We start from the raw sequence: 27588 nt of genomic DNA, 5'->3' as shown, positions 1-27588 counted from the left end.
CGCTGCGATACGCAACGAGTCTCAGTCGAAAGAAACACACCGCATTTCCACTTTACACAACCAAAAACCCTACATCATGGGCGTCGCCAAGAAGACGAGAAAGTTTGGTCTTGTACGACACCTTATCGATAAGCCACGGCGAACTGAGTACTGACGGAAAAATCATGACAGGTCAAGCGAGTGATTGGCAAAAGCGATGCGCGACTAAAAGAGAACCAGGCCAAGCAGGAGGCGCTGCAGAAGATCAAGGAGAAGAAGACGGTACAGGGCGAGCTGGTGCGCGAGGTGCAGCAGATGCCCAGCAACATGTTCTTCCAGCACAACACGGCCCTCGTGCCGCCCTACAACGTCCTCGTCGACACCAACTTTCTCAGCCACACGGTGCAGCGCAAGCTGTCGCTGCTCGAGTCCATGATGGACTGCCTCTACGCCAAGTGCAACCCCATCATCACCTCGTGCGTCATGTCCGAGCTCGAGAAGCTCGGTCCCAAGTACAGGCTGGCGCTGCGTGTGGCCCGCGATGAGCGCTGGCAGCGCCTCACGTGCGACCACAAGGGTACATACGCCGATGACTGCCTCGTCGACCGCGTGCAAAAGGACAGGATATATATTGTGGGCACCAACGATAGAGCGCTGAAGCAGCGGCTGCGCAAGATTCCCGGTGTGCCGCTGATGAGCGTCGCGCGAGGCAAATATGTTATAGAGAGGCTGCCCGGTGCGCCGGACTCATAAAAAGGGGTTCGAAGCATGATTAAGGACTGTGATTTGGAATTTAGCGAAATTGATTTTCTTCCAGACGTTCGACATCTGCCATGACTTGTGAATGCAGCTGAAACAAGCCGATCTGTTCTGGACCTGGTGCGGAAGCCGCGGCATCCAACATATGATCGGATGGCGCGGCTCATCTCCTCCCGAAAAATGTTCTCAAACTCTTATAAGTTCCCCGATTAATATTTTCTAACAGAGTCAGCTGTCGTTTTGAGGGACACATGTACCGAGTGGCACGTAATTGGGTGCATCATGAAACGCCGCAAACCTCGACATCAGCTAAAATAAGCGTTGCGAAGCGTTTCAGTTTTCAGGATCTGCACATAGCCCGCCGCCATTGTCGAGACGAAGCGTGTCAGCGATCAGACGATCAACGTGCAAATCAGTTCTTTTGAGTACAGTCCCGCATTGCGCCACTCTATATTCGCGACAAAATATCTATGGGCTAACGGCTTCCATGTCTTCCGCATTTAGTAAATTCGTCGAGATAGGGCTGGTTGAGGACTATGAGGATCAAGAAGGGCCAAACTGCTACAATGATTTTTCCTCGTCCATAGTTGACGGTCATATCGTGACTTGAGATGCGCCTGGGCCGAGGGTAAATTTAGGCGTGTCCCTTGAAATGGCACTGTTGCGTCGTACTGCGGCATCCACGTCTGGAGTTTAAAGACTTGCGGTGCTGGATATTTATAGACTGGTGTTTGATCATCGTGCGGAGGGATTCCTAATGTGATGAACAAAGTGAAGCGAGAGAACGGATGACGTGCTGAAACGCAGGTATCACATACAGCAGCCGGTACCGTCAGCCCAGCTTCGCCACAGACGGTTTTGGTGAAATTGAATGATTATATAAGGGAAGCGTTATCTCGAATTACGGTCGGCTATCTTGCTGGACAAGTACTCTCCGCGAATCTCCAATCTTTATACTCTTTATACTCCAACTACATTCCAGTCCTTTCTCGTAAGTATTATTGGCCAGGCTCTACGGCGAACAAATTAACTAACGGCGTACCAGAAAACGAAAACACGGGCAAGTTTGCTACAATGAAACTCTCCCTTATCATTGTTCCGTCTCTTGCAGGCATGACCGTCGCCGCGCCGGCCGCTGCGCAAGGCGCTGTAAACGGACAGGCACCTGATGCTTCAGCAAAGGGGCTGTCCGATCTCCTCGGTGGTCTCGCCCCGGCCAGCCCCAATAACGGCGCCGCTAACGGCGGTGCGAACGGCGCAGGCGCCGGTGGTCTGGGGGGTCTCCTCGGAGGTCTGGACCTTGGCAATCTTGGCAACTTATTGGGTGGCCTGAATGGTGGCGCCGCGGGCAACGCCGGTGGCAACAATGGAGGCAATGCTGGCGACAAGAACGGAGGAAATGCAGGTGACAACAAGGGAGGCAATGCTGGTGGCAACGCTGGCGACAAGAATGGAGGCAAGGCCGCGGACCAAAACAAAGGCAACGCTGGCGATAAGAAGGGAGGTAATGCTGGTGAAATCAATGGAGGGAATGCCGGCAACAAGAACGGAACAGACGCTGGTGACCAAAACGCCGGGAAGAAGGACGGAGGAAAAGCTGGTGACAAGAATGCCGGGAAGAAGGACGGAGAAAACGCTGGTGACAAGAATGCCGGCGGCAAGAATGCCGGCAATAAGAATGGAGGCAACGCCGGTGATATTAATGGAGGAAACGCCGGGAACAAGAACGGAACAAACGCCGGAGATCAGAATGCCGGGGACAAGAACGCCGGGGACAAGAACGCTGGGGACAAGAACGCTGGGAAGAAGGAAGGAGGAAACGCTGGCGACAAGAATGCCGGCGACAAAAACGCTTGCAACAAGAACGCCGGTGACAAGAACGCCGGTGACAAGAACGCCGGTGACAAGAACGCTGGTGACAAGAACGCTGGTGACAAGAACGCTGGTGACAAGAACGCTGGTGACAAGAACGCTGGTGACAAGAACGCCGGTGACAAGAACGCCGGTGACAAGAACGCCGGTGACAAGAACGCTGGTGACAAGAATGCCGGCGATAAGAACGGAGAAAAGGCTGGCGACAAGAATGGATGCAATGGTGGTGACAAGAATGCAGGCAAAGCCGGTGACAAGAATGCAGGAAACGCTGCAGGTGATGTTGGCGGCAAAAAAGGCGGTAACGCGGGTGGTAATGCTGGTGGCGAGGCCGGCAATGCTAAGCAACCACCAGCTGCACCTGCCGGCGATGCAGCTTCTCAAAACCAGACCGAGCCAGCTACCGGGGCTCCTAAGAAGGAGAAGTCGAATGGCGTCTGAAGAAAGAAAAATATGCAGGAAACGACATGTTGTTACCTTGTCACAACAGTGATAGACTAGTTTGAAGAATGAGCTGGAGTGCCTCAGTAACAGGTTTTACAAGAAGCATAAATAGAACAATTCATTTTGATACAGGCTTATGATGGCCGTGAGACTTCAGTGCATCTGTGAGTTGGTTCAGTGCTTGATGCTCATTTACTGTTGATCTTGTAAGTGTAACTCACTGGTAAAAGCCGTTGCGGAGCGAGGCCAGCCTTGCGCAGCGTTCGCAAGGTATGATAAGATTTATTTGATTGCAAATGAACTAAAAAGAGATGCGCCAAATAATTGGAGTATATCCGAGAATATCCAACCAATTGACACAATAATTTGCACAATCTTACAGACAAATCGACCCATACGTCTCAGGCACAGGCAGAGAAGGGCGGCGTGCCCCTCCTCCACACAAGCTGTCAGCTTCGGCTTTAGAGAGCAAGCTTTACACTTTAATCCGCGAGCCAACTCATTCACCACAACCTGCAGACCTGCAGCTGCCCGAACCAATAGCAGTTGCATTTCCTGTCAATCAGAATCAAGCTCCATCAATAAGCCGCACACACCCACACCATCCAGACTGACACCACTTCCCTGTCGCTGTCCTCGACCCCGCAGCGCACATCATCACCGCGCATGGATCTCAGCCTCGACGGCCAGGCGCTGCCCTCGGTGCCGCCGCAGAAGCGCTCGCGCGTGCTTCTGTCCTGCGCGCCGTGCCGCGGCTCCAAGCTCAAGTGCGACCGCGGCCAGCCATGCAGCCAGTGCGCCAAAAAGGACCGCCCCGAGGCGTGCGTGTACGCGCCCAAGCCCGTCAAGCGCAAGGCGCCACCCAAGGGCATGTCGGCGCGGCTGAAGCGCCTCGAGGGCATGGTGCGCAACATGATGGAGGCGGAAGCGGATGAGGCTGTCGGCACGGAGAGGAAAGGGGGTGATGGTGAGGAGGCGGCGGCAGAAGCGGACGAGGTGAAGCCGGCGCAGGGACAGGTGGTGCGCAGCGTGCAAGGGTCGACGTACGTGGGAGCGACGCACTGCTTGGCGATGCTGGAAGATGTAAGTGCAGATTCTATTGCTACCCGTCTTTTATTCGGGTTGAGTGAGATCAGTGCTGACATTTTTTCAAGATTGAGGACCTGAAGACGTATTTCGATGATGAGGATGATGAAGTGCAAGGTGACTCGCCAGGGACGGACCTGGAAGCTGCGGAAATGTTGCTCAGCCCGCGAGGCGGACCGAGCAGTCGCGAAGAGCTCATTGGACATATTCCCGAGAAGCACATTGCCGACAGACTCATTATGCGATACTTTTCCTCGTCAAGCCCTGCGCAGTGTAAGTCGACCCTTGACATGAAAGCGGCCAAGCATACTAATCACATCTACAGTTTGTGTGCATCGACCAACATTCACCAAGAATGTGAGTAGACTCAATTCACATGCAAGCCATTTAGCTAACAGAAATAGTATGCACAATTCTGGCAAGATCCAGATAGCGTGTCGCTCCCCTGGATCGCACAGCTGTTTATGATCCTCGCGCTCGGCGTCATCTTCAACCACTTCTCTGCGCCCGAGGAGCTACGCGCCGAGTCCACCACCCCCGTCCTGCAACGCATCCAAATGTTCCGCGCGTGTGCGGGCTGGGCGCTCGTCTGGAGCAAGTACACGAGCCCGACGCCGGAGACGATCCCGGCCTTTATCCTCTACGTGGAGGCGTATTTCATGTTTAGCCGCGCCGCGCAGATGAGCTGCTACACGCTGTCGGCCGTGTGCCTGCGGCTGATGCTCAAGCTGGGCATGCACCGAGATCCGGGCAAGCTCGCCAACCTGTCGCCGTACGAGAGCGAGATGCGCCGGCGGTGGTGGAACATGGCGTGCCAGATTGAGCTGCTCGTGTCGTTCCACATGGGCCTGCCGAGCATGCTGCACGGCATCGAGTCGGATGTGGAGATTCAGGGCAACTACCAGGACGAGGACTTTGGCGAGGACACGAGGGAGATGCCGGCGCCGCGGTCGCTGCAGGACTACACGTCCATGTCGTACTCGATCAACAAGATCAAGATACTGCGCGTGTTTAGCCGCATCGCGAAGCAGGCCCACGCGCTGGCGCCGCCGACCTACGCGGACACGATGCGTCTGGACGTGGCCCTCAACGACACGTGGGACAAGGTCCCGCCGTTCCTGCACGTCAAGTCCCTGGACCAGTGCATCGGCGACTCGCCCATGCTCCTCATCCAGCGCTACGGCATCGAGGCGCTGTACCACAAGTGCCGCTGCGTGCTGCACCGGCGGCACCTCGCGGAGCCGGTCCTGCGCGCCGAGCACGACTACTCGCGGCAGCAGTGCCTCGAGGCCGCTGTCGCGCTGCTCGACTTCCAGGTCACCATCTGGAACGCGACGCGGCCCGGCAACATGCTCAGCATGTGCGGGTGGTTCGTCACGTCGCTGTCGGTGCATGACTTTATGCTCGCCGCCATGGTCATCTACGTCGTGGTGCAGAGCGCGCACTACCCCGAGCACCCGACGGGCGACGACCCGCGCTGGGCCGCGGCGGACAGGCGCCTGCGGTCCAAGGACGAGCTCAAGACGATGCTGCGGCGGTCGCACGCCATCTGGTGCCGCGTGTCGTCGACGGTGGGCGAGCTGCGCAAGACGAGAGACACGCTGGCCGTCATGCTGGCCAAGCTCGGCTGTCCCGTCGACAACGAGTCGTTCCCGACGGCGCCGCCCGCCAAGAACACAGCACCAGGTGGCGGCGTTTCCACGACTGTGCCGCCACCACCACCAGCAGATAGCGACATTCGGCTTGGGCAGCACATGTTCATGCCAGCGCCGCCGCCGCCGTCGCTGGTATCGAGCGGACAGCAATCTTCAGCGGCTGCATCTACGAACCAGGTTTATAGTGGCTCAGAGTCCACATCAGGATTCACAGGTATGATATGCATGCATAGTGCGCGAATTGATGCCCTCATGCCTTGTCCTGTGATTGCAGTCATATGTACTTACAAATGGAATAGCTAACGTCGTTAATGTAGGGACGATGCCGAGCACCGACTTTTCCGGCCTTGGCTTACCCCAGGTTGGCAACGACCCAACCGTCGTGACGTTCCCGGGACCAGAAGGCACGGGCTTTGGCGGGGACCTATCAGGAATGGAGGCCTCGGCGTCTGATAACAGCAGCGACGGTATCTTTGGCACGGTCGAGTTTGATTCGTCTTGGATGGGCAACGGCATGGACTGGGTAAGTCTTCTTCTTCTTCTGGACAAGGCGTTTTCAGAAAACGCCAAATGACGCCATGCAAATCCCCCTAAAGAGGAAGCAATGATAGCTAATCTTGATATATCGGCACCACTACAGCGACAGCTTGACATATTCTCGGAAAACAGGGACGAGTCTGGAAACGCCGGGGCTGGCCAGAGGTTGGATGAGTCTTGGGCGCGCAACATGAACATGGGCACTGGATGGTGAGAGCCTGACTGAATTGTGATGCGCAGGGGGCGTGCGTCGGGGGCGTTCCGGAAATTAAGCACATGAAAGCACATGTTTATTTACACATGAGCCACGAATCATGATACTTCCAATTGTGACTATTCGCATGTGCCAACAAGGCTGGCTTCGGAGCGTTAGTTTTAGCTGTCGATCGAAAAACCTCTGATAAGGCTGCCTGTTAAATCGCTATCAGCTGGAGGAGAGATAGCAACCCGGGGGAGGGAGGGGGGTCGTGCTCTAGGTACAGGATGACGCCATTGCGAGCCAATTGATGCCGAATCATTTACAATTGGAAAGCATGCAATCATAATAGACGACGTCAGATACGATTCACTTCCTTCTCCAGGTCCCCGCTGGGCGATGACGGGGAGATTCTGGGGGTGCCGTCGGGCCGAGATAAGTAAAGAGGGACAGCAGCAGAACGTGGAGAGCGGGCGGGGGGAGAGAGAAGCGTAAGCACTGTATTGGGTCAGTTCTTAGATTGGGAAAGAGGGGGAAAAGATGCAAAGGTTGGGGAAATGCATGGAGAAGCGGGGAGAGGCCGAGGCAAGGCATGGAAGGAAAAGTTGTTGGGGAGCGATTCTGGATATCAGATGTGGGATATTTGCAGAGGCGCATCGGAACAAAGACGATAGATATTTCACGCCGACGGCTCACGTCTACTAAAAATAATATCTTCGTAGAAACAATTACTGTTGAGTTTATTGCATTCATGTTTTGCATTGTTTCTGTTTGAGTCTGGGACAACAAGGTGAGTCGGTCAATCGCCAAAGGTGCGGGACAGCGAGGGCCCGAGACAGGATCAAGGCACGACATGGGGTTTGGTGGCGTACACTGTCGTGGTGCCTCCGCCCCGACAGGTGACTTGTACATACATTCGTGTCTGACGCTACTAGCGAAGCGTTCTATTTAGATTCCATGAAATTGCAATGTATTCTCCTAATTGGGAACTCGCGAGGCAATTGCGGTCATGAGGCCTGGGGGGGCCAACGACAAGAGCTGAGGCGATTGCATGGGCTTGGGCAGGCTAACGCACGTAGCTGCATATGCAGGCAGAGCTGCGCAATTTACAGCCAAGCAACGCGGTGCATATGAAGAGGGCGTTTTTCATTTTACAGCGAATCAGGATCGAGGTTGGGAAACGGGTTTACAGTAGCGGCATGGTGTCTTGCCCGCGTGCGCAGCTGTGAGGATTGCGTGCGACAGGTAGGGTGGGAGCTGACACGCTTATCTCGGTAAAGCTGAATATTTAGTCAAAAGGGTGACAAAAATAGCAGCATACCAGGATCAGCAATAGCAGAAGAAGGATCTAGGGGAAAGATGTAGAGATGGGAATCAGAACAAAAATGCATTGTTGTGCGACCTGCCCTGTGCAGCAAAGATCCGCAGGAGAGTGGCGAGCGCTGAGGTATCACTGCTAAAAGCACAGGGGGGGTTTACAGTGAGGCAGACACGGCAGAGTAGATTGAGGCAGTGGAAGATGCCGCAAAAGGCAGAGGACGCAAGCTTGGCAGACCGAACTGCCGCAAAGAAAAAAAAAAACAACAACAACAGCGTTCTATACTCCGTACTCCGTCTACACTCCGGAGAAATTGGAGTAAATAATTTCCGAGTCAAAAGACACGCCTGGCTTCCCCGGACACAGATGGCGCGGGGTTGTTGAGAACAAGAGACATTACATGGTGGGGTTGCTCCGATGCCGCAGCGCCGTAGCGCGGTTAACGTGACAATGGGGTAATTAGTCGGCCATTTGTCCAAACTCGATGGGAAAAAAAAAAGGAAAAAGTGATGCTCTCGTGACTTGAGCGGGATACGTGGCTTCTCTCTCCTCACGCCCCAGCTGCCAAGACACAATTTTTCGCTGAATTGTGGATTCATCAGACATGGAACACACTGATACTCTGTGCGACCACACACACAGACACAGCCAGGTCCAATACCTGAACATGTACCATTAAGCTGGCCCATGTGGCAAAAGCCCGATTGGCAGTGTTGTGGCTGGGCCCATGTGCACGCACTACTGCCAATTCATTGACCTGAATTTTTTCTACTCTTCTTTTGAGTTGTGTGGGGGAAGGGGAAGGGGGAGGGGGAGGGGCTGCAAATTTGCTCGTGGGAGGACGGCGGCCGCGGAGATGCATTTTTCACCCAGGCATTCCCGGCTGGAACGGAAAAAGCACGTTTATGCTTGCCAGCCAGATTTAAAAGAAAAAAAAAAAAAAGAGAAAAAATTCCCCGGCGAATGCGGGGATCGGCATGTACGATGCGGAGACTCCTTGAGGGCTGCTAATTGGGGCCTGCTTTCAGTGGCCCCTGGGCGCGCTGAGGCAGAATAAGCCGGGGTTGACTGGGGTGTGGCCTGCATTGGGAGGTCAATTGAAGAGATGCAGGAAGACAACGTATTAGTCAGGCCTGCACACGCTCTGTATTGTACAATAAAGAAAAACTTCCATCAGAAGAAAAGAAAAGAAAAGGTTTTCACACATGCTATTGATGTGAAACCGTAGGTCGTCCTACCGCATTAGTTGTAACTAACTTGGGGTTCCGCGGAGTATTGCTCCAAAGATGCTCAGCAGCTATACCTGCTCCAAGTATGGAAAATTCCAGCACCGAGTATTTTGATGTAAGCTTTCCCTTATTTCCACTCCAATCTCCAAAGTGCTCTTAGTTGTTTCCTTTCTGTGAGATTCATCCCAAACCCCATCTGCCGAGCCAAGAGTGATCAAATCCTTGTCAAATTCAATGATACAAATAGCGGACAACTAAAAAGAAGCACTCATGCTCTGGATTGAATTTCGGAGCCATCTTCTGGCTCCGTATCCCTAGTATGATGCATGTCATTGAGTATCTTGTTGACAAATACGCCCATTCATGGTTCTATTGCCATGTGGAGAGAGAATCGGCCGCCGCTATCCCGGAGCTTGGTGACGACATGACACAGTACTTGTATAATTTATCATGGACAACTGCGAAATTGCTATAATTTACTGTGCTAGTATCACTAGTGTTTTTCATCATGTGTTTATAGAAATTGCATGATTCTTTTGCCCAGAGAGTAGACGATCCCATCAGTAACCAGAGATGGCCAGCAGTGACACGGCCGTGGGCCGCGCCGATACGAATGGCGCTCGCTCGGCCAGGCTAACCGACACCAACAACGAACGAGACTTGCCGACGACCGAAGAACAAAAAGTACCCAACGACAAAAGACTGAACCTCCGTCAATGGATCGTGGAAAAATTCAATTGGACATGGTTTACTTGCAGCCAGTCTACCGGCGGCATCGGCATTCTGCTCTCCGAAAGCCCCAAGCAGTTCCACGGGCTGCAGGCCATTGGCACCGTCGTTTTCATCTTCAACCTCGTTCTCTTCAGCGTCTTTACAGCCCTCCTAGTCGTACTATGGGCATCCAAACCCTTGGCCATCCGCAGGGGCTTCGTCCAAGCGCCCGAGTGCTTCTTCTTTGGTTCCTTCTGGCTCACCATTGCCACCATCATCATTTCCATGGACCGGTTCGGTGCGCCGCACGCGGGCCCCTGGCTCACCGTCGCAATTCGCGTGTGCTACTGGATATACGCGGCGGTGACGCTCGCATCAGCCACGGCGCACTTTGTCACCGTTTTCGAGTTTACACCGGTCACGGCGGTGCAGATGAATCCGGGCTCCATGATTCTCGTAGACAACACCATGCTGACGGGCACAATCGCCTCGAGCATCGCAAAAGGCCAGCCTCTGGCGCAGAGGCTTCCCATTATTGTGTCTGGCATTGCGTTTCAAGGATTTGGCTGGTAATCCAGCCTCATCATGCTTGTCTGGTTTTTTGGCAACCTGATGCAGAACGGATGGCCGCCACCTGATAAAGCGCCAGGCCTCTTCATTACAGTGGGTTCTGTCGGCTTCACCATTGTGGCACTCATTGGGAGAGCACAGGCTTTGCCCGACGGCTATGCCTATTTCGAATCGCACCCAATGGCTGCAGAGGTGCTTTTGATCGTGGCAACTTGGGTCGGAATATTTCTATGGCTTTTTATGCTCCGGCTTTTCGGAATAGCACTGTTTGTGACGATCGCTCAATTCGTCAGAGTCAGGAGAGGCATCGCCAAGACGCCGATGCGGTTCAACAATAGCTGGTGGGGTGAGTACAGTGCTTGCACAATCCGGGATGATTTACTTGCAGCTGACACCATTGCACCTAGCGTTGATCTTCCCCAATGTAGGCTTCACCTTGGCGACAGTCTTTATTGGCCAGCAGCTGGAGAGCAATGCGATACAGTGGGCGTCGACGATAATGATTATCGTTTTGGTGGTAGTCTGGCTGCTTCAGCTGTTCAATATGGGGAAAGCCGTTTTCGTCTCCCTATTTCGCGATCGAACAAGGGCGCTGTCGTAGAGTCTGGTTTAAGCACTGTCAGCACAGAAACTACTGAGCAACACCACAATATTTGGAGAAGCTGCTGTAAGACATCGTTCAACGAGCAATTTGTAGATGGCGCTTATGCTCCCCCTGTATATTATTCGATGAATTGATGAGCCGAATGAGCCGTGTGCTGCTCAAATCGCAGACTCCCTGTTGGCGGTAACTCGGGCTGAGGTGAGCGCAAGGGACAATCTTGTGCTCGAGGCCGATTCAGGCTATACTGGAATAGGTAGTTATTCGTTATCAGACTTTTCTTCTGGTGTGGTCGTCACTTGTCAGGCTGTGTCAGTCAACCAGTGTCCTGCCGTCAATCGAGCCCCATCTCCGCGGCGTCCGTCCCCTCATTCTGGCTTGGGCTAGCCCGCCAAACTGATAACGGTAGCCCCAAAGGGCTCCATTCTAAATAGACTTAGTCGCTGGAAACTGGAGTAAGAAAAATTTGAGCAGGCTCACGCGCGCACCTGGGATAAGTGGCGCCGGCGAGTTACGGCTTGGTGCAGTGATGCTCCCCAATGCGCAGGTCCTTGTAGCGGTGCCTCGAATGGGGTGGGTGTGGGTGGTGTCGCAGGGTATGCCACCGTCATGATTGCGCCGGCGAACCTCTTCCGTATCGTCGAGCAGATTTCGTCTAATGTGTAAAGGCTGACGAGGCGGCAAGTGATGTTATCTGACTCGATGGCGTATTACTGTGTTTGGGTGCACCGGTAGCAGACAAGCACGCACAGTAAATAGATAATTGTTGATGTCACCAGCGAGTGTCTCAGGCAGTTGGCCGCTGGCAGTTGGCAACAGAAGCTGCGTTTGCATCTGTCGGTTGCTCCTCCCTCAGCACAGTCACCCATGTCATCCTTACAAACTACAAACGGCATCAAAGCTTTTCCTCTTTTCAAGAAAAACATTGAAAGCCACTGAACTAAAATAAAACACAACCATTTGTTATCGCGCACCTATCCTATCCGCCTCTTGCAAAACTGCACTCATTCGCCCGCCCTAAAACCAAGGCGCAACTCGGACAAGGTTCTGCTTATCAGCCATACCTCCCCGCCATCACCGATAAGGCTTTTCTTCATATGCGCTGCTGTCGCAAGACCCCAGCTCTGTCTTGAATTGCTGTACTCCGTACTGATTGTCAATCTTGCTCGTTGCTCGTTTCTTTCTCTTTCAACCACCATCAACGCTGTACATAACTTTTTTCCTTCGTACCTTTCGAAAACGCGCCTGTTCAACGGCTTCCTCGACACCACGACCACACCCCCGGTATCGCTCTCACGCCCCCGTCCCATTCCGATTCAAGCTTTCCGCGTGCTCTCAAGGTCGAATCTCGTTTCGGCCTATTCTACCGCGACGGTCCGGAACGCTCAACCGGCCCTTCTTCTTTGTTCGCCAGCTGCCCCCAAACCGAACAATATACCACGCTACTCGCCCGTCCCATTGCAACGCGCAAACCGCCTCGAACGTTTCGTCCTCTTTCCACCCTCCTCCTCGCCAGTCGCCCACATCATCCGTCTTGTCCACTTCTTGCCCCGCCAGAGTGCCAGACACTAATCCAGACTCTACACCACCGCAAGACACCACTTGACCAGCTGGACCTGCAGCCCGCTATTCTCGACTCGTCTGGCTTTAGCAGAATTGCTAGTTTTGCAGACCCGCGTCTTGCCGCCGGCCCTTCTTCCGCCCTGCCAGGTCAGCTCCGTCGCTGGTCTGAATCTGCTCGCCGCCCGCTGCATCTGGCCCACTGTCGTACAGCTTTTTTTACGTACTTTCTTCTCGCCTCTTCTCCATCTCTCCCTCCTCGTGCTCTCTAGTAGCACATGGCCTGAGACGCGAGCCCTGGTTGCACGCTGGAACCCCCACCTTGAACCGTTGACGGATCTCTCTCTTCTTGCGCCTCCCGCCTTTCTTGCGCTCGTCGACAGGCTTTCTCGCCTCTTCTCACCTCCTCCACTTCTGTCTTTTCTGGCGTGACCTATACGGCCGTTTTCGCATCCTCTGGATCTCAGCCAGTCCACCTCACCACTTCGCCGTTTTGCCTTGTACTACCTCCTCGGGCACCCAACTGCGACAATGCCCACCCAATTTAATCCAATGTCGGCCAGCATCCCTATTCGCATCAACACGGCAGAACAACCTCCTTTCTACCGCAAACAACACAAACACTCGAGATCTTCCTATTCGGAATCCTCCCCCTTGGCTGGGTCTCGAAATAACTCTCTAACATTTCGCCCACCCAAGCGCTTCATGTCGAACCCCGACAAGACCATCGCCGTCATAAACGCCAGCGGCCGCCAGGCTGCCTCACTGATCCGTGTCGCAACCGCCGTTGGCTACCATGTTCGGGCCCAGCTGCGCAACAAGGAAGGCGTTATTGCAACCGAGGTTGCGACAAATCCGAACGTTACTTGCGTAGTTGGCGAGCTCTACACCAGACACCAGCCAACCGAAGCCAACAAGGATGTCACCCAAAATGGTCCTCTTTCCGGCGTCGGTGTAAACCACGACCTCATCAACAACCTCTTCCGCGGCGCCCAGCTCGCTTTTATCAACACAACTTTCTACGGCGACGAAATTGCTATCGGAAAGGCTCTTGCTGACGCTGCCAAGAAAGCCGGTGTGCACCATTACATTTACTCGTCTATGCCCGACCACGCCGCATACAACAAAAACTGGCCTTCTCTTCCTCTCTGGGCCGCCAAGCACAAGGTTGAGGATTACGTCCGCCAGCTTGACCTCCCCGCTACCTTTGTCTACACCGGCATCTACAACAACAACTTCACCTCTCTGCTTTATCCCCTCTTCTGCACCGAGGTTCAAGATGACGGCTCTTTTGTATGGCAGGCGCCTTTCCACGAGGATGCAAAGCTACCGTGGCTTGACGCTGAGCACGACGTCGGCCCCGCGATTCTGCAGCTCTTCAAGGACGGCGTTTCCAAGTGGCGCAACGAGCGTATTGCCCTCGCCTACGAGTACCTGACGCCCAAAGAGGCTTGTGAGCTCTTTTCTCGCGGGGTGGGTCGTCCTGTTCGCTACGTTCGCGGCCCTATCGACATCAAAGTTCGCATTCCAGCAGGCTATAGGGAGCAGCTGGAAGCTTTGGAGAAACTCTTTAGCCCCGACGAAAAAGATCCCAAGAAGCAGCCCCCTTACTTTGGCTGTGCCAGACTCGAAGCCAACTGCCCCGCCGAGGCTTTGGAGCTGTGGGAAGGCCCCCGTGGCCTCGAGGAGTACGCGCGCGAAATGTTTCCTCTCGAGGAAGAAGCGAATGGCTTAACGTGGATGCTCGAGGACGACGAAACAGATGGCGGTGACGAAAAGTTGCAGTACGCGACTGTATCGGTCGAGCAGCTGCGGCTGAATGACGACAACGATTCCGATTCCGACGACGAAGAAGACGGCCTTGTCATGCGGGGACTGAAGCGAGACGAGGAGCAATGGCTTGCATGATCTGGCCACGCGCGAAAATAATGATTTCTTGAATTGAATTGTCACAGCAGCATGCTCGTGTCGAAAAGAAACTGATGAATTGCTTTATGGAGTTCTGGGAAATGGCACAAAACATGGTTTAGGTGTCGGAATCTATTCTGAAAAATGACGCGCATGCGTCCTGTCTATATGAACATGGGAAAAACCAAGAAAATAGTACAATTTTAATCAACAAAACCTCGCACACAGAGGCGACGAGCATGGGATTGAGGCGACTAGCGCTAAATGCTCAGCTATAAGCGATTGCAGCTGAGCATAGATAAATGAACATTTACATTTCTATTATTTGTATGACTTTGGGATTCCATGTATCAGACCCGCTGTTGACCGGCCGAGCTTAAACTCCCAGGGGAGAACTCCATACAACGGTCGAAGTATAGCAAAAACATTGCGACACTAGATTTATCGGCGTAACAGTCACCTCAGTACGAAATTCTGTATACTGGTAAAATGATTACTCACAGTTTTGTTCTGTGACGGGCCGTCAGTATACTACTTCACATCACTGTCTCTCCAGCTCTGCTTCAGGCTTGTTGCTGACTTACACCAGTGCCAATGCAGCGAAGTCCGGGGCAGCACGGCAGAGTGCGGTGGCAATCCTAAAATTCAGACGATTCTACGTTAGAGAATTGTGAATGAACTTGGGGGAGCCAAAGGGCGCAGAAGAACAAAGAGGGGCTCACAGATCCAACAGAAAGGCATTGCTTGCCAGCCAAGGTAACGCTGGCGACCAGTGCGAGGGCGGCTACTGAAACTTGCATCGTGAAGAGTGTAGTCTTTGATTGCACGAGGATATATAGTAGTGATTAGAGGAATTGGATGTATCAGAAGGGTGAAATGTGTGCAATTTGATGTGAATATTAAAGGTATTACACTGTGATGGTCAGCTGGGTTTACTTGTAGTTTTCGGGAACCCTCTTTAACAGCTTGGACTCTGCCCGCTCATGAATGTGATTGTATTATTTGCTCCAAAAACATGATATGTGCACAAAAATTCCTTCACGATCACGGAAAAAGTCGACAGCGAGGGATAAAAGCTTCACGTACCAGTGCAGGCACTATTTGTGGTATCGCTTTATATGTACTATAAAAGGAAAGTTGGTATATAAGCTACACATATAATAGACAAAGTTATACTAAAATATATAAGCCGTTACAACTACTTAGTTTGTGCTCTTCTGATCCAGCTGCACAATCTTCTCGTCGCTGACATTCTTGATCATCTGGCCTTCGGGGAGCGCATTCAGGTCATCCTCATGAATATCCAAGTCCCTGAACTGGAAGTAGAAGCAGGTGCCCGCAATGGCCGCCAGGATCGCCACGATGGCGTAGTTCCACACGAGAAGGGGATCCGTCGACAGGCCGGTAAAGGCCTGGCCGATGGCGGCGGCAAACGCCGTCATGAATAGGGCGACGGCCTGGACCATGCTGCGCATGTTCTTGGGGGCCTTGGAGTAGGCGTACTCGAGCGAGGTGATGGAGGCAAAGACCTCGGCGAGGGCGATGAGCACGTAGGAGCCCGTCTGGGCCCAGACGTTGATGTCGACGGGCGGGCACTTGATCGTCTCGCCAGTGAAGGGGTCGGGCATCGTCTTGGAGGCCATGTTGCCGCAGACGGAGCGCTGGTAGATGAAGTGCTGCACGACGGCGGCCCAGACCATGGCGGCGGCGCCGACGAAGAAGCCGGCGGTGATTTTGCGAATAGGAGTCAGGCGCACGCCAGCCTTGCGCAGGGCCGGGTAGATAAGGAAGTCGTTGAGCGGGATGAAGATGAGGAGGGCAAAGGGGTTGAGGTTGGAGAGGATGTCGTTGGGAACACCGTGACGCTGGAGGACGGCAGCCTGCGAGACGAGGTTGTTGTTGACTATCTTGTTAGCGAGTGGTCTTGAAGGAAGGAGGGACAGAAGTAGACGGCGAAGGACTTACTTTGGTTGTAGCAGAGCCAGAAGATGGGGTACCAGCAAAAGACGGCGCACGCACTGAATCCACGACGCAGCTCGTCTACCCACGCATCATCAAACGTCATCCACTTGGGACGACTCTCCTCTGTAAACCTCGACGGCTTGACCGCATCCCAAAAGGTGCCGTCGTGCATGTTGCGCCACGTCGCCCACGGGTTAATCGACCAGCGCCCGCGCTGGGCCAGGCAAAAGGTCTTGAGCGCGGGGATCAGCACGGAGCCGTCCGGCGCGCGGCGCACGTAGCGCTTGCGGCCCCAGAACATGACGGCCGGGCAGAGGGCGAGCATGACGGTGGGCAGCGTGAACGAGAGGTAGAAGCCGACGTACTGCTCGGCGTAGACCATGGTGATCTGGCCGACGAGCGCGCCGACGTTGATGAAGAAGTAGAACCACATGTAAATCTTTTCCGTCGTGACGGCCGGGTCGACAATGACGCGCTCGCCCGTCTTGGGATCCGTCTTGACAAAGAGGCGCTGGTCGCCGAGCTGCTCGACGATGAGGCAGGAAATGTTGGGCTTGAAGCCGCCGGTGCCGAAGCCGATGACGAGGATGGCGAGGATCAGGCAGGCGAGCGCCGCCTGGGGGTTGACGATGACGGGGGGGATGGCCGAGAGGATCAGGATGCCGTGGCCGAGTAGGTTGACGCCGAGGGCGACGCTGATGGTCTTGTAGCGGCCCCAGTGCGCGTCGGCCACATAGGCGCCGAGCAGCGGCATGCAGTACTGCCAGAACTGGTTAAAGGTCGTGATGCCGGTGGACGCGCGCTGGCCCATGCCCAGGGCGCCGGGCTGGTCGGTGGACGCGCCGGTGGTTGAGCCCGGCGGGAGGGCCTGCTGGATAAAGTTGGTGACTGGGGTTCCGTGTAAGTCAAGGCCATTCTCAGTTGTGTATGTGGGAGGAAAGGATGGGGACAGGGAGACTTACAGACGACGGTGGAACCATAGTAGGAGAAGCGCTCGCAGAGCTCGATGAAAGCAATGGTGAAGAGTTTGGCGGGAATCTTGTCGGAAACACGGCGGAGAGTCGTCAGCTCCTCGGTCGTGGGCGAGGGGAAGTCCTCGTCGAGCAGATCACCATCTACTTGGGCGGTGGCGGCGGCGCCAGGATGCCTAGCATTGGCAGCATCTTTCTCGGCGGCGACGACGAGGGTATCACCAGCCGGCATTGTGTAAGTCTTGTTTCTTTTTTATAATACCCAATAAGCTGCCAATGATGGAGTTGAAAAGTGAAAGGGCTATTTTTAAAGAAGGAGCAGAAAAAAGCACGGCACGAGACTTGGCGGGTGCAAGTGCCTTTATAAGACAGTCCGGGGTTGTGTACATCCTCTGACTCGGAAGTTGGGAGCTGCCTTCTCCCCTCCTGGGGCTGACCATTACACAACAGGGGAGGGAGGCTTTGGGCGAGTGTGTGCGAGCCCTGGCTTGCAGCAGGAGTGCGTTATCGCGCGGGATGGGGGAAGAGCCCTTACTCGCTGGGATAGGCTGTGCGGGGTGAAGCCAAGAACACTATCGTACTGCGACATGACGATGGTGCTATTGGAGGCTGAAATGTCAACGCCAAGGGCTGGGCAGAACTAGGGTCGACAGCGACCAACTTTTTTTTTTGCCCTCTGAGCCAAGACCGGACGAGGCCTAGTCCTTGTGGTTTGCGTCGGCACAAAAGTCATGGCAGTCGTAATTTCAACGGACAGAAAAGCCACACATGGGCAATACTCGAGCAGCGTATACGGGACGTATATAAGTCGAGGCCATTCTGACACGACGGAAATTCAGATCAGTCGACTTGCAGCAGGGCTACTTTGTTTCTGCCTTGCTGCATGCACTGTAAGCAAGCTGCATCAATAGACTACTCCAGTATCAGAGACCAGGGGAGAAGCTTGACCCTTTTCGCAACACAAGCAACGTTCCAGCCTCGACGAGGGATCATGCAGCCGACAGCGCCACCAAAGGATAAAGAACGCTGGCAAGAATCCACTGTATTCTGGGGAGATGCAATCTTAGAGTTGGGGTTTAACTTTTGGCGCTAGCAGGGGCGGACTCGATTGGGGGAGGGCTGTGCCAGGCAACGCGACCTTCTTCATTGAGCTATCGTGAGTGATCCATTACGTTACTTGTACCCCCGGCATGTGTTGTCCCTTGTGAGAAAACGTAAACACGTCCAATACTCCGGACTGTGGCTGCGAGGATCGTCGGCTGTGCAAGGTGCTTCTGTCGGCATTCTACCTCCATCTATAATTGGTGCCCGGTAGTTTTGTACTTGGCCAAAGGAATGATAATGATTACTGTCGATTTTTGCAACGCCAGTTTTAGTTTTATTCTACTTGGGCTACATCTTCTCCCGTTCATGTAGACGTCACCATCCCATCCGCCTTGGGGGCCAATACATTCCGCGACGGCGCATCTTTGTTTCCATGACTGCATTTTGACTACGACAGGGTTTGGCAATTACTTCTCCTACTTTGAATCTTGCCACGGCCATGTAAATTACGGAGTGCTTCCACGCCAGCCTACCAACCCTGCAGAGGCCTCTCGCAGCCATCTTGCCCAAGTAGACGGGGCGTCGCTCGACACAAGAGAATGGAGCAACAGCGGCTGGGCAGCACGTGGTAAAGAACATTCCGCAAGCCTCGAACCAGCCCCATTCCCGGGTCTCGTGCGCCTCGATTCTCCAGCAGCCTCTCGACGGCGGCACTTGGCGCGTCTCGCCAAGACGAGCCACGCTTGGCGAGGGCATCTCCCCCACACTCGCCAGCGACACAGCCGCGTCAAAGCTGTTTGGAAAATTTTACGTTATGAATTGGAAAAGTTAGTGGTGGGTAACAAGATCCAAGAACCTGTCATTTTCGTTTCCTCTTGCCAAGAATAGCCTGAGGCTTCAGCTGTGTGTGGCAAAGGAGACACGGCTCATCTCTAGTTACATTTCCCCCAGAGTCGCCTCATCCCTGGTCCAAGTTGCCAAGCAGTCAAAAGTCGGATGCAGTTTAGTGGCCAAGAAGCCGAAACTCAATTCGAGCACTTTGCTTTGTCGGGTACAGGCACCGAAAGCCAAGAACGCTCATCGAGAACGACAGCACGGCCGAGAGCACCACTTCATCACCCATTGTCATAATACACGCAACCACGAGAAACTCGCGTCAATTAGTCTATACTATGCCGTGCCTATCCTGACACCAGATACCGAATCCCCACAGCGTTGAGGGGCTATTTTTACCCTTCATTAAACACCGGTCATATATCTGCTTTTGGTACACATGGTTTTCCATTACCCCCATTTTTGTATACATTTTCCCAAACCAAGTCAATTTTCTTTTCGCAAAATTCCAAAAAAGAAAGATGAGCATTCTGCTTTAGAACTTGGCGCGGAGGAGCTGACCAATCATCAGTTTGCCAGTAATGTACGTCGTCTTCCAGAGGGTCGGGAAGTCGAGCGTGCTAGACAGGCCATCTGCGAAGCCAAAGAAGAGCATGGGCGGGATCCAGCCGCGGGCGTACTCCATGGCGAAGCAGCTCTCGGGCATCTTGTACTGCTTGACCTCGCCGCGGCGCAGGTGGTGCACGCTGCCGGGCGGGTACACCTCGGGCTCGTACTCGCCGGGCACGTAGGCCATCTGCGTGCCCGAGAGGATGTGGAAGTAGTCGTCGGCCGTGTGGCGGCCGGTATGGCCCTCGGTGCCGACAGCAGTGCCTGTGGTTTAGCCAGTTAGTTTGTTGCTCGCTCGAGGGATTGCGTGAACACAGCTTGTACGCTGCGATAGTCGCCGACCTACCGAAAATGATGAGGTACTCGGTGATGCTGGCGTGGATGATGTACATGGCCCCCATGGCGCCGCCCGCATTGTTAAACACCCACTCCTCCTCGACGTTGACGTGCGCCGGCAGCTTGGCGCTCAGCTCGTCGACAATGTACTTGACGGCGCCGCGCGTGTCGCCGCCGTGGCGGTCGACGCTGCGCTTGGCCAGGTCCTGCAGGTGGTCCAGCTCAAAGACGTAAAACTTGTCGAGGTTCTGCTCGGCGACGTAGACGACCGAGGCGAGCAGCGCCGTCAGGAAGCCGAGGATGGCCAGGAGGCGGCCGATGCCACCACCACCATTGGCGCGGGCGGCGGCCGCATTCTTCTTTTGCGATTTCGAAGGCATATTCTTTCCTCAATTACAGAAAAGCAAGGAACGATACACCCAGAGGTAATAAAAAAAATGAATTGAAAGAATTTCGCACTCGAAACTTTTAATTGCGATCGCGGGAACTGTAGCTTATTAGTGCCGGATAGCTACTCCTGAGAGATTTTGCCGACTGCCACCGCCCGGAGGTTTGCAGCAATATCCGGGTCGGGCCCAAGGACCCCGAACCGGATCATCGGTCCCTTATTCGTGTTCGTTTACGCCGTGATGCTGACGAGTATTTTTCTTCCGTGGACGCCGTTTTGTCTCTGTATAGAAAAATAACGAAATAGACTGATTGTGAATGCTAGGCGTTATGGGGGTGCAATTTTAGGATTCTACTTGGTGAGAGAAGGGACCGCTGGTCAAGACCGAGTCTGTCAAGTTCACAACAATATCAATGAATTAACTCTTTTAAAATGCCATCGAAAATGCACGAATAGCCAGCGCAAACGATTCCGTGTCCCAGATTTCCCTGCAACTCCGTCCCTAGACAAAAGACCAGCTCGTCACCCTCTCCAGCCTATCGTTACAATTTACACGTGAAAAATAAAATCACAATACACCCATCAATGATAAACGTTTTCTCAGTCCATGTCCGAGTCGCCCATCATTTCTGTGCGATCCGCTTCGTCATCGGCCAGTATGGTCTGCTCCGCTCCATCGCCCATAGCAGTCTCATCACCATCACCATCGCCATCGCCATCGCCATCGCCATCACCATCACCATCACCATCACCATCACCATCGCCATCACCATCACCGTCACCGTCACCTTCACCTTCACCTTCACCGTCGCCGTCACCGTCGCCGTCTCCATCGTCCAAATCCATGTCATCCATGGCCAAGTCTCCGTTGGGATCATCGTAGCCGTTGGGATCCTCTCCATCGCCATTCTTGTCAACGGCGTTGGGATTAAATTTCTTGATTGGGGCAACCACACCCTGGTCGCTGCCCAGCCAGCGAACAAGTCTGCGGTGGGAGCGTCGGAATGCCGCCGCGTACGTGCTGACCTCTTCGCCAAAGTCATCAGGCTCATTAGAGAGCTGACAGAGGCCACCAATGCCCGTTTCACGAAAAATCAGGTTTGCATTTCCACGCAAGTTTCGAGGTGGATTGCTGTCGCTGTCGCTTTCGTCGCCGGGGTTTCCCGCGGCATGAATTCGCTTGTACGCTCTGATGATGGCGCCTTCGCGACGGCGTAACTTGCGACTCTTTCTCTGTTCTCTTCGAAGGCCCTTGTCCAGAATATATTCGACACGCTGGCTTCGGTTACGCTCCACGGCTAGTTGGTGTGCGGTAGGCGGGCGAGGTTTGCGCGAAATGACCCCTTCAGAGCCTTGGCGTGCCGGGGACGATCCCTCAAAGATCTGGTACTTGAGGGCTGCGCTTCTCCGACCACCACCGCCGCCACCCCTGCCCCTGCCTCCCTGTGGCGGTGGTGTAGATCGGGTGCTGTCCATGTCCGACTCGTGCTTGGACGGGCGTATGCGCGGCAAGATGGCAGGACCTTCTTCGTTTAGCGAAACCCGTGCTTTGCCGCGTTTTGTGTCTCTGTCGTTGATAAAGGCTTGATCCATCTCCAGAATCTTGGCTCTGGTGCGCTGCTTCTCTCTGCCAAACTCCTTCTCGGTTTCTGTGTCAACATTTTCAAGAGCTTTTTCTTCTTCCGTCAAGAGCTCCAGACGAGGAACGCCTTGGTTGGCGACACCAACATCATAGTCAACACCGTTACCAAATGGGTTCTCCTCACAGCCCTCCTCCGTGAAATCAGATTCGAGGTGGAACCACATGAGCCACAGAAAAGCGATGGCTCGAGACGGGCTGCTGTATTGTGTCTTCATGATGAGGTCGTGGAATTCGTTGCCGTCGGGAAAGTGGAGATCGGCTACCTTCTTTGCGGCATTGCACATGATGAAGATGAGATTGACGGGATTCGTTCGCGGAGATTCTTCTATTTCCTTGAGCTTTTGCAGCGTGCTCGGCTCCTCGCGGTCTTCCGCTCCGCCTTTGAGGATGGACTTTAAGCGCGGAGCATCTTGCAGTTGCTTGTAGGCGTGAGCGTCTTGGTGCGCCTGGAGGGAGGGAATGGCGTGATATGTGCGCAGCTGAGCTCTCATTTCCGGAAAGACTGCACAAGTTAGCAATAATGCCAGCTGGCACGGGTTAGTTGGCGAAGCTTACAGTTGAGAGTGGTGTTCATCCTGCCGACGTTGACCAGCAGACAGACCATGGCCATGCCCTTGGCAGCCTCTCTGTCATTCAACAGTTTATCACGCAAAACTTTGCTAGTCTTGCTGCTGCGCGCCATAGTATCAATGTACAGGTCGGCAAAGTTCTGCTTGCCAACCGTCGGATCGTACGAGTTGGTGAAGACCTTGGCTTCGTTGTCGAATACGGCCTTGAGGAAGTCGTATTGGATATCAACACGCCACAGAGGCTCGCCGTCTTCTTTCTTGAGATGGCGAATCTTGCCGATTTGCTGCACAGCAGCATCACGCTGCGAGGATCGGCCTCCCTTGCGGCCGGGCTTCTCCGTCATCTGCGTGTCGTCGCCGACATCTTCATCATCGCTGCCGGGGCGCGAAGCAAAAGACTTGCCCTCCGGTGCAGCGGGGGAGCTCGGGTGGTCGATTTCCGACGTGGCGGCGACGGAGGTGGGCGAGGCAGCCATCGCGCGATGGTCTCGCGATGGGTCGCGGATCGAGGTTTAATTGAATGCGTGCAGGGCTGGTAGAGCTCAAAAGAACATTATCGAGAGGGTGCGGAGGAAAATGTTGATTTGGGGCAGATGGCGGGGCGATGCCAACAGGGCCGTGACGTGGCAGCGCTCAATGGGTGGTGGAAGCGACAGGAGTGTAATAATGAAAGAAGTTCGTGGGAAATGCTCTGGCCTGATGAGGTTGCGCAACGGGCGCGCGAGCGTCCAGGGATGTGGCTAGTGTGTGGCGGAGCATGGCTTTGTGGCTGAAAGCTTCAGGCAGAGGGTGCCTGAGTTAGTGGCGGATAATCCAGTCGTTAAAGACAATGTACTTGAGAAAAGTATGCAATTTCATTTCCCGGCTCTCTGCGACGATTGCCATAATTTTCCCGCAATTCTACAAAGTGCTTTGCCCTTTCAAGCAAGCTGCCGTAGCTGAGGTCGCGACGTCGCTGGCCAGTCCGCTCCACCTCCCAAGCTACCTCAATGCAGTGTCGTGTTTTGCTGGCCTAGCACCAGTGCTTTAGCTACCAACTTTACCATCAACAACATCAACAGCATCTGGGGGGCAACGGATCAACCACACAGGCTCCGGCCTTGATAACGACGATACTAACCAGCAGCTGAACTCTACTCTCAATAACTACTGCGTGTGTGGCAATAATACGAGATCCACGAGTCATACGAAGAGCCAAAGCCGGCCACTCTCGACAATTTGCTTCTCCCCAGACGTCCACGACCTCCAGCACAACACACATCATAAACATGTCGACACCGACAACGTCGACGCCTGTCAAGGGTGCTCCGGCTTCGGCGACAGATAGCCCCGGCACCTGGCGCCATCCTCGCCTCAATGAAATCACCCGGCGCCGCGAAGCCACGACCTTTTCCGAGAAAAATGTCCGCCGCATAGCCTACAACATAATCGCCCTGCTCTGCTTCTGGACGATTCAGCTCCTCGTCAAAATGTACATCGGTCCAACAAGGTACGGCGCTTCTTCGTTTCTCAAGACAACACACAAAACTAACATTGGGAAAACAGCGTCTCTCCTGCGCTTCGACTGTACATTAGCTGGGCCTGGACCGTCGTCCAGCTCATGCCGCTCGTGCAGGTGGCGCTCGCCTGCATGCCGCTCTTCCGCGCCCGCGACGAGATGACGGACATTCCGCTGACCGACGCCCAGCGCAAGCTGCTCGGCCTCGCGCCCGCGCCGCCCGCGTCCTCCCCCGCAAAGGACCTCACGTTCAGCACGCCGCCGCGGTACTCGCGCACCCCGTCGATTGCGGGCTCCGTCGGCAGCCGCGGCAGCTACACGAACTCGCCGCTGTCGGGCCGTGGCAGCCCCTTTCAGAACTCGACAGCTGGTGGCGGTTCGCCGTTCTCGCCGCCGGTGGACAGCCCGATGCTGCCCAAGAGCGGCAGCAACCTGTTTGGGGCAGGCGCCAACAACCGCAGATCCTCGTCGGGAAGCCCATTCTCGGCGAGCACGTCGATGAATCTGTTTGGGGACCCAACTTCGCCGAGCCCGGCGGGCAAGCGGACGAGCGTGGGCTTGAACAGCAAGTGGCTGTACGAAAAGGGACGACGGTCATCTGGCAGCGCATGGGTGCATTGAAATATGAAGATGAGGAGTAGAAAAATAAAGATTTTTCATTGTATGGTTTGGAACAAGGTTGTTTATGTTAATAGTTGGCGTAAGCATGATATTGGAAAGCCTGATTTATAGAACAGTCGTTCTCGAGCTTCTTTGTTCACCCCCCCCCCATCGTCAGTAGTCGTGATTTAGTCTCAAATTCCACCGCGGTTGTAAAACTTATGCAAGTACGCTGATTCAAAACTTCGTCTTTAGAAAAGCAGTGTTAGTTATGCCGTTTTCGACAGGCTTGTCCTAGAGGCAGAAGCATCAATCCAGCAGAGGGCCAGTATAGCTATTCCCTCCGCCTCTGACTACATCGACAACCTTGGGTGCCTCAAAGTCCCAGCCACTCATGAACTGGCCTTCCAGCACAGGGTACGGTGTCTGCATCCACCTGTCTTGTATTTTCTCGGCACTGGCCTGAAACCTTTCACGGAGGTTTTGATAATCAAGAGCCACCAGCTTCCCATCTCTCTTTCGAAACTGGCCGTCCACGAGCACATGGAGCACGTCTGCTACGCTCGCATGCAGTAGCACCGCGGCGACGGGATCCCGCCACCCTAGCAGGGACGGCGACTGTCGGGCGTCCCACACGACAATGTCGGCCTTGGCACCAGCCTCAATGATGCCCAGATCTTTGCACCGCAGAGCCAGGCCGCCATTTCGAGTAGCGAGCAAGAATGCCTGACTTGCGCTCATTGGGGTAATGGTGGGAATGCGCCACTCGTTGAGAACATTGGTGAATAAGTGACGTCGAACACTCTGCAGCCAAAAACGAGCCTGGGTCAGGATGTCTGTGGAGTAGGTAAAGTGTGTATCAATTCCGATGGAAGCCTGATCTAGGATCAAGTGCGAGTGTGGATGAGTGTGGCCGTAGTGCATCTCCGACTCGGGCGTGATGGAGATGAACTGGTTTCTGGCCCGCAGCAGCTGAGCATCATCGGCTGTGAGCAGACTGGCATGAGAAAAGACAACAGGAATGCTGTCATTCAGAATCCCATATACATCCAAATCGCGCGGCTGGTTGAGTATGCCCCAGACTCCAGCAAGGCAGTGCGTCGTGACGACGGAAACATTGTATTCCCGCGCGAGTTGCGCCACCTGCCGACTTTCATCAACATCTTGACCCCAAGCGTCATACGCGATGCCGAGCTCTACTGCAGAGCCCTTCAACAGCCCGCTGTCGGCAATCTCGCGAAAGTTGGGTACTTGATCGGGCACGGTATAGTTGAGTGACGAAATGTTGTGGAAAGCATAGGCCCAAAAGATGCGGGCGCCGCTTTCAATAGAAGCATTCAAGCCGGCATAGGCAGTGTCGTTGGACCAAGTATGATGTGCGTGGTCCAAAATTGTCGTGACGCCAGCGTTGATGGCCTCGTACAGGCCCGCGAGCTGGCCTAGGTATACATCCTCGGGCTCGTACTTGTCCGCCGCCGCAAATTCGCCGTAGCGACTAAAGTATTCCGCCAGGCTGGTGTTGGAGCCCAGCGTCTTCAGCGCCGTCTGCCAGCCGTGGTGGTGCGTGTCCACGAAGCCGGGCGTCACAATCTGACCCGTGACGTCGATTAATTCCGTGTCCTCGGGCAGGCCAGCTGGTGTAGCGATGGTGTTCACCGCCGCGATGCGGTCGCCTTGGATCAAAACGGATCCATTACGAATAATGTTGAGAGACTCCGTCTTCGAATCAAAGGCGACAACCGTACCGCCAAAGAGCAGCTTGGTATCAGTGGCGTGGGTGGTGACCGCGACGGCGGCTGTAGCGACACCAAAAATAGACGCGACGACTGTTAATCTCATTTTGAGAATGAGTGCAAGTGATTTGAGTGAGGCAAGCGTTAAAGCAACAATTGAGAAGAGCAGAGACAAAAAGAACCGCTGAAATACAATGCCGAACTTCTCGAGCAGACGCGAGCTGAACAGCTGAATGCTTATAAGGCCTCCCCGACACCGTGTTACATCACTGCCGGTTCGGCAAAGTCGGGAGTACCGAGTCACGACGCTCCAGCTTGCCACTTTCCATCATAAATGACCTGCTGAGGAACACGAGGCGGAGGTGGTCCAACTTCGTGGAAGTGACGATTACTCAAAATGACAAATGAACTGCCAAGCAATTTATCAGCGGGGACGATCTGGGAAGCCGTGTATCTTATTCAGGTACCATGGGCGACCCCCACATTCAAATCCCGCCCCTAAAACTATTGAATATCTTGCGGGCAGTTTGCTTCCCCAACGCCGCTGTAGCCGCTCGCCGCCGCGGACATGGACAGGGACGACCCTCGGACGTGCATGAAGATGTCGCCGCGTGATGGTAGAGACGAGACCGGCTGTATGTGTCATGTGCGGATAGAAAATGTAGGCCATGACTTTGAAGCAAGTCTTGCGAGAATGCCTCTGCCCAGCTGCCCGCGTTGTGTACAATAACGCTTCCAATTGTGCAAACCGTTGCATACAAGCCGCAAAAGTGGGCGTCGCGCTCTTGCAGATACCATGTAATGGCGAACATGTTTGCGCAAATACTCTCGGACATTGTTCGGTGGTCTGTGGATACGATCCATTCACAGGGGCATTGCTCTTCAATAGGCCCGACTCTTGGCCGCTTTGATAATCTTGAATAATGAGTGTATACTATCTAGATGATATGTCAATATAAGAGAAAAAGGAAAAGAAG

General features: G+C 54.2%; 12 protein-coding genes across 13 annotated transcripts; 6 read left to right on the top strand and 6 right to left on the bottom strand.

Annotated features, from left to right (window-relative positions):
* Nucleotides 1-76: 76 nt before the first annotated feature.
* On the top strand, nucleotides 77-3051 carry LMH87_002722 (uncharacterized protein; the record flags this gene model as incomplete). Its single annotated transcript, XM_056194223.1, has 4 exons — nucleotides 77-112; nucleotides 172-715; nucleotides 1721-1729; nucleotides 1784-3051. 4 exons carry the CDS (start codon nucleotides 77-79, stop codon nucleotides 3049-3051), a joined length of 1857 nt encoding a protein of 618 aa, XP_056051184.1.
* A 669-nt stretch (nucleotides 3052-3720) lies between these two features.
* LMH87_002721 (uncharacterized protein) lies at nucleotides 3721-6546 on the top strand (the record flags this gene model as incomplete). Of its 2 annotated transcripts, none has more annotated exons than XM_056194221.1 (6): nucleotides 3721-4137; nucleotides 4209-4413; nucleotides 4466-4497; nucleotides 4545-6009; nucleotides 6113-6318; nucleotides 6436-6546. In XM_056194221.1, 6 exons carry the CDS (start codon nucleotides 3721-3723, stop codon nucleotides 6544-6546), a joined length of 2436 nt encoding a protein of 811 aa, XP_056051182.1. The 2 variants fall into 2 exon arrangements, with proteins under 2 accessions (XP_056051182.1, XP_056051183.1); XM_056194222.1 differs by having other exon boundaries at nucleotides 6095-6318.
* A 2614-nt stretch (nucleotides 6547-9160) lies between these two features.
* On the top strand, nucleotides 9161-10359 carry LMH87_002720 (uncharacterized protein; the record flags this gene model as incomplete). Its single annotated transcript, XM_056194220.1, has 3 exons — nucleotides 9161-9190; nucleotides 9338-9507; nucleotides 9657-10359. 3 exons carry the CDS (start codon nucleotides 9161-9163, stop codon nucleotides 10357-10359), a joined length of 903 nt encoding a protein of 300 aa, XP_056051181.1.
* A 318-nt stretch (nucleotides 10360-10677) lies between these two features.
* LMH87_002719 (uncharacterized protein) lies at nucleotides 10678-10957 on the top strand (the record flags this gene model as incomplete). The annotated part of the gene is made up of 2 exons (XM_056194219.1): nucleotides 10678-10702; nucleotides 10764-10957. The coding sequence occupies 2 exons, from the start codon at nucleotides 10678-10680 to the stop codon at nucleotides 10955-10957; spliced, it is 219 nt and encodes a 72-aa protein (XP_056051180.1).
* A 312-nt stretch (nucleotides 10958-11269) lies between these two features.
* On the bottom strand, nucleotides 11270-11568 carry LMH87_002718 (uncharacterized protein; the record flags this gene model as incomplete). Its single annotated transcript, XM_056194218.1, has 2 exons — nucleotides 11270-11383; nucleotides 11446-11568. 2 exons carry the CDS (start codon nucleotides 11566-11568, stop codon nucleotides 11270-11272), a joined length of 237 nt encoding a protein of 78 aa, XP_056051179.1.
* Nucleotides 11569-13048: 1480 nt separating this feature from the next.
* Nucleotides 13049-14425, top strand: LMH87_002717 (uncharacterized protein; the record flags this gene model as incomplete). Its single annotated transcript, XM_056194217.1, has 1 exon — nucleotides 13049-14425. One exon carries the CDS (start codon nucleotides 13049-13051, stop codon nucleotides 14423-14425), a length of 1377 nt encoding a protein of 458 aa, XP_056051178.1.
* A 321-nt stretch (nucleotides 14426-14746) lies between these two features.
* LMH87_002716 (uncharacterized protein) lies at nucleotides 14747-15225 on the bottom strand (the record flags this gene model as incomplete). The annotated part of the gene is made up of 4 exons (XM_056194216.1): nucleotides 14747-14860; nucleotides 14927-14935; nucleotides 15010-15063; nucleotides 15148-15225. The coding sequence occupies 4 exons, from the start codon at nucleotides 15223-15225 to the stop codon at nucleotides 14747-14749; spliced, it is 255 nt and encodes an 84-aa protein (XP_056051177.1).
* Nucleotides 15226-15627: 402 nt separating this feature from the next.
* Nucleotides 15628-17590, bottom strand: LMH87_002715 (uncharacterized protein; the record flags this gene model as incomplete). The annotated part of the gene is made up of 3 exons (XM_056194215.1): nucleotides 15628-16328; nucleotides 16391-17275; nucleotides 17350-17590. The coding sequence occupies 3 exons, from the start codon at nucleotides 17588-17590 to the stop codon at nucleotides 15628-15630; spliced, it is 1827 nt and encodes a 608-aa protein (XP_056051176.1).
* A 2181-nt stretch (nucleotides 17591-19771) lies between these two features.
* On the bottom strand, nucleotides 19772-20561 carry LMH87_002714 (uncharacterized protein; the record flags this gene model as incomplete). The annotated part of the gene is made up of 2 exons (XM_056194214.1): nucleotides 19772-20109; nucleotides 20192-20561. The coding sequence occupies 2 exons, from the start codon at nucleotides 20559-20561 to the stop codon at nucleotides 19772-19774; spliced, it is 708 nt and encodes a 235-aa protein (XP_056051175.1).
* Nucleotides 20562-21169: 608 nt separating this feature from the next.
* LMH87_002713 (uncharacterized protein) lies at nucleotides 21170-23256 on the bottom strand (the record flags this gene model as incomplete). The annotated part of the gene is made up of 2 exons (XM_056194213.1): nucleotides 21170-22713; nucleotides 22767-23256. 2 exons carry the CDS (start codon nucleotides 23254-23256, stop codon nucleotides 21170-21172), a joined length of 2034 nt encoding a protein of 677 aa, XP_056051174.1.
* A 792-nt stretch (nucleotides 23257-24048) lies between these two features.
* Nucleotides 24049-24899, top strand: LMH87_002712 (uncharacterized protein; the record flags this gene model as incomplete). Its single annotated transcript, XM_056194211.1, has 2 exons — nucleotides 24049-24269; nucleotides 24326-24899. The coding sequence occupies 2 exons, from the start codon at nucleotides 24049-24051 to the stop codon at nucleotides 24897-24899; spliced, it is 795 nt and encodes a 264-aa protein (XP_056051173.1).
* A 288-nt stretch (nucleotides 24900-25187) lies between these two features.
* LMH87_002711 (uncharacterized protein) lies at nucleotides 25188-26717 on the bottom strand (the record flags this gene model as incomplete). Its single annotated transcript, XM_056194210.1, has 1 exon — nucleotides 25188-26717. The coding sequence occupies one exon, from the start codon at nucleotides 26715-26717 to the stop codon at nucleotides 25188-25190; it is 1530 nt and encodes a 509-aa protein (XP_056051172.1).
* Nucleotides 26718-27588: the final 871 nt, after the last annotated feature.

Source organism: Akanthomyces muscarius, chromosome 3 (genome assembly GCF_028009165.1).
Source record: "Akanthomyces muscarius strain Ve6 chromosome 3, whole genome shotgun sequence".
In the NCBI taxonomy this organism is placed as follows: domain Eukaryota; kingdom Fungi; phylum Ascomycota; class Sordariomycetes; order Hypocreales; family Cordycipitaceae; genus Akanthomyces; species Akanthomyces muscarius.
This window is presented reverse-complemented; position numbering and strand designations above follow the sequence as displayed.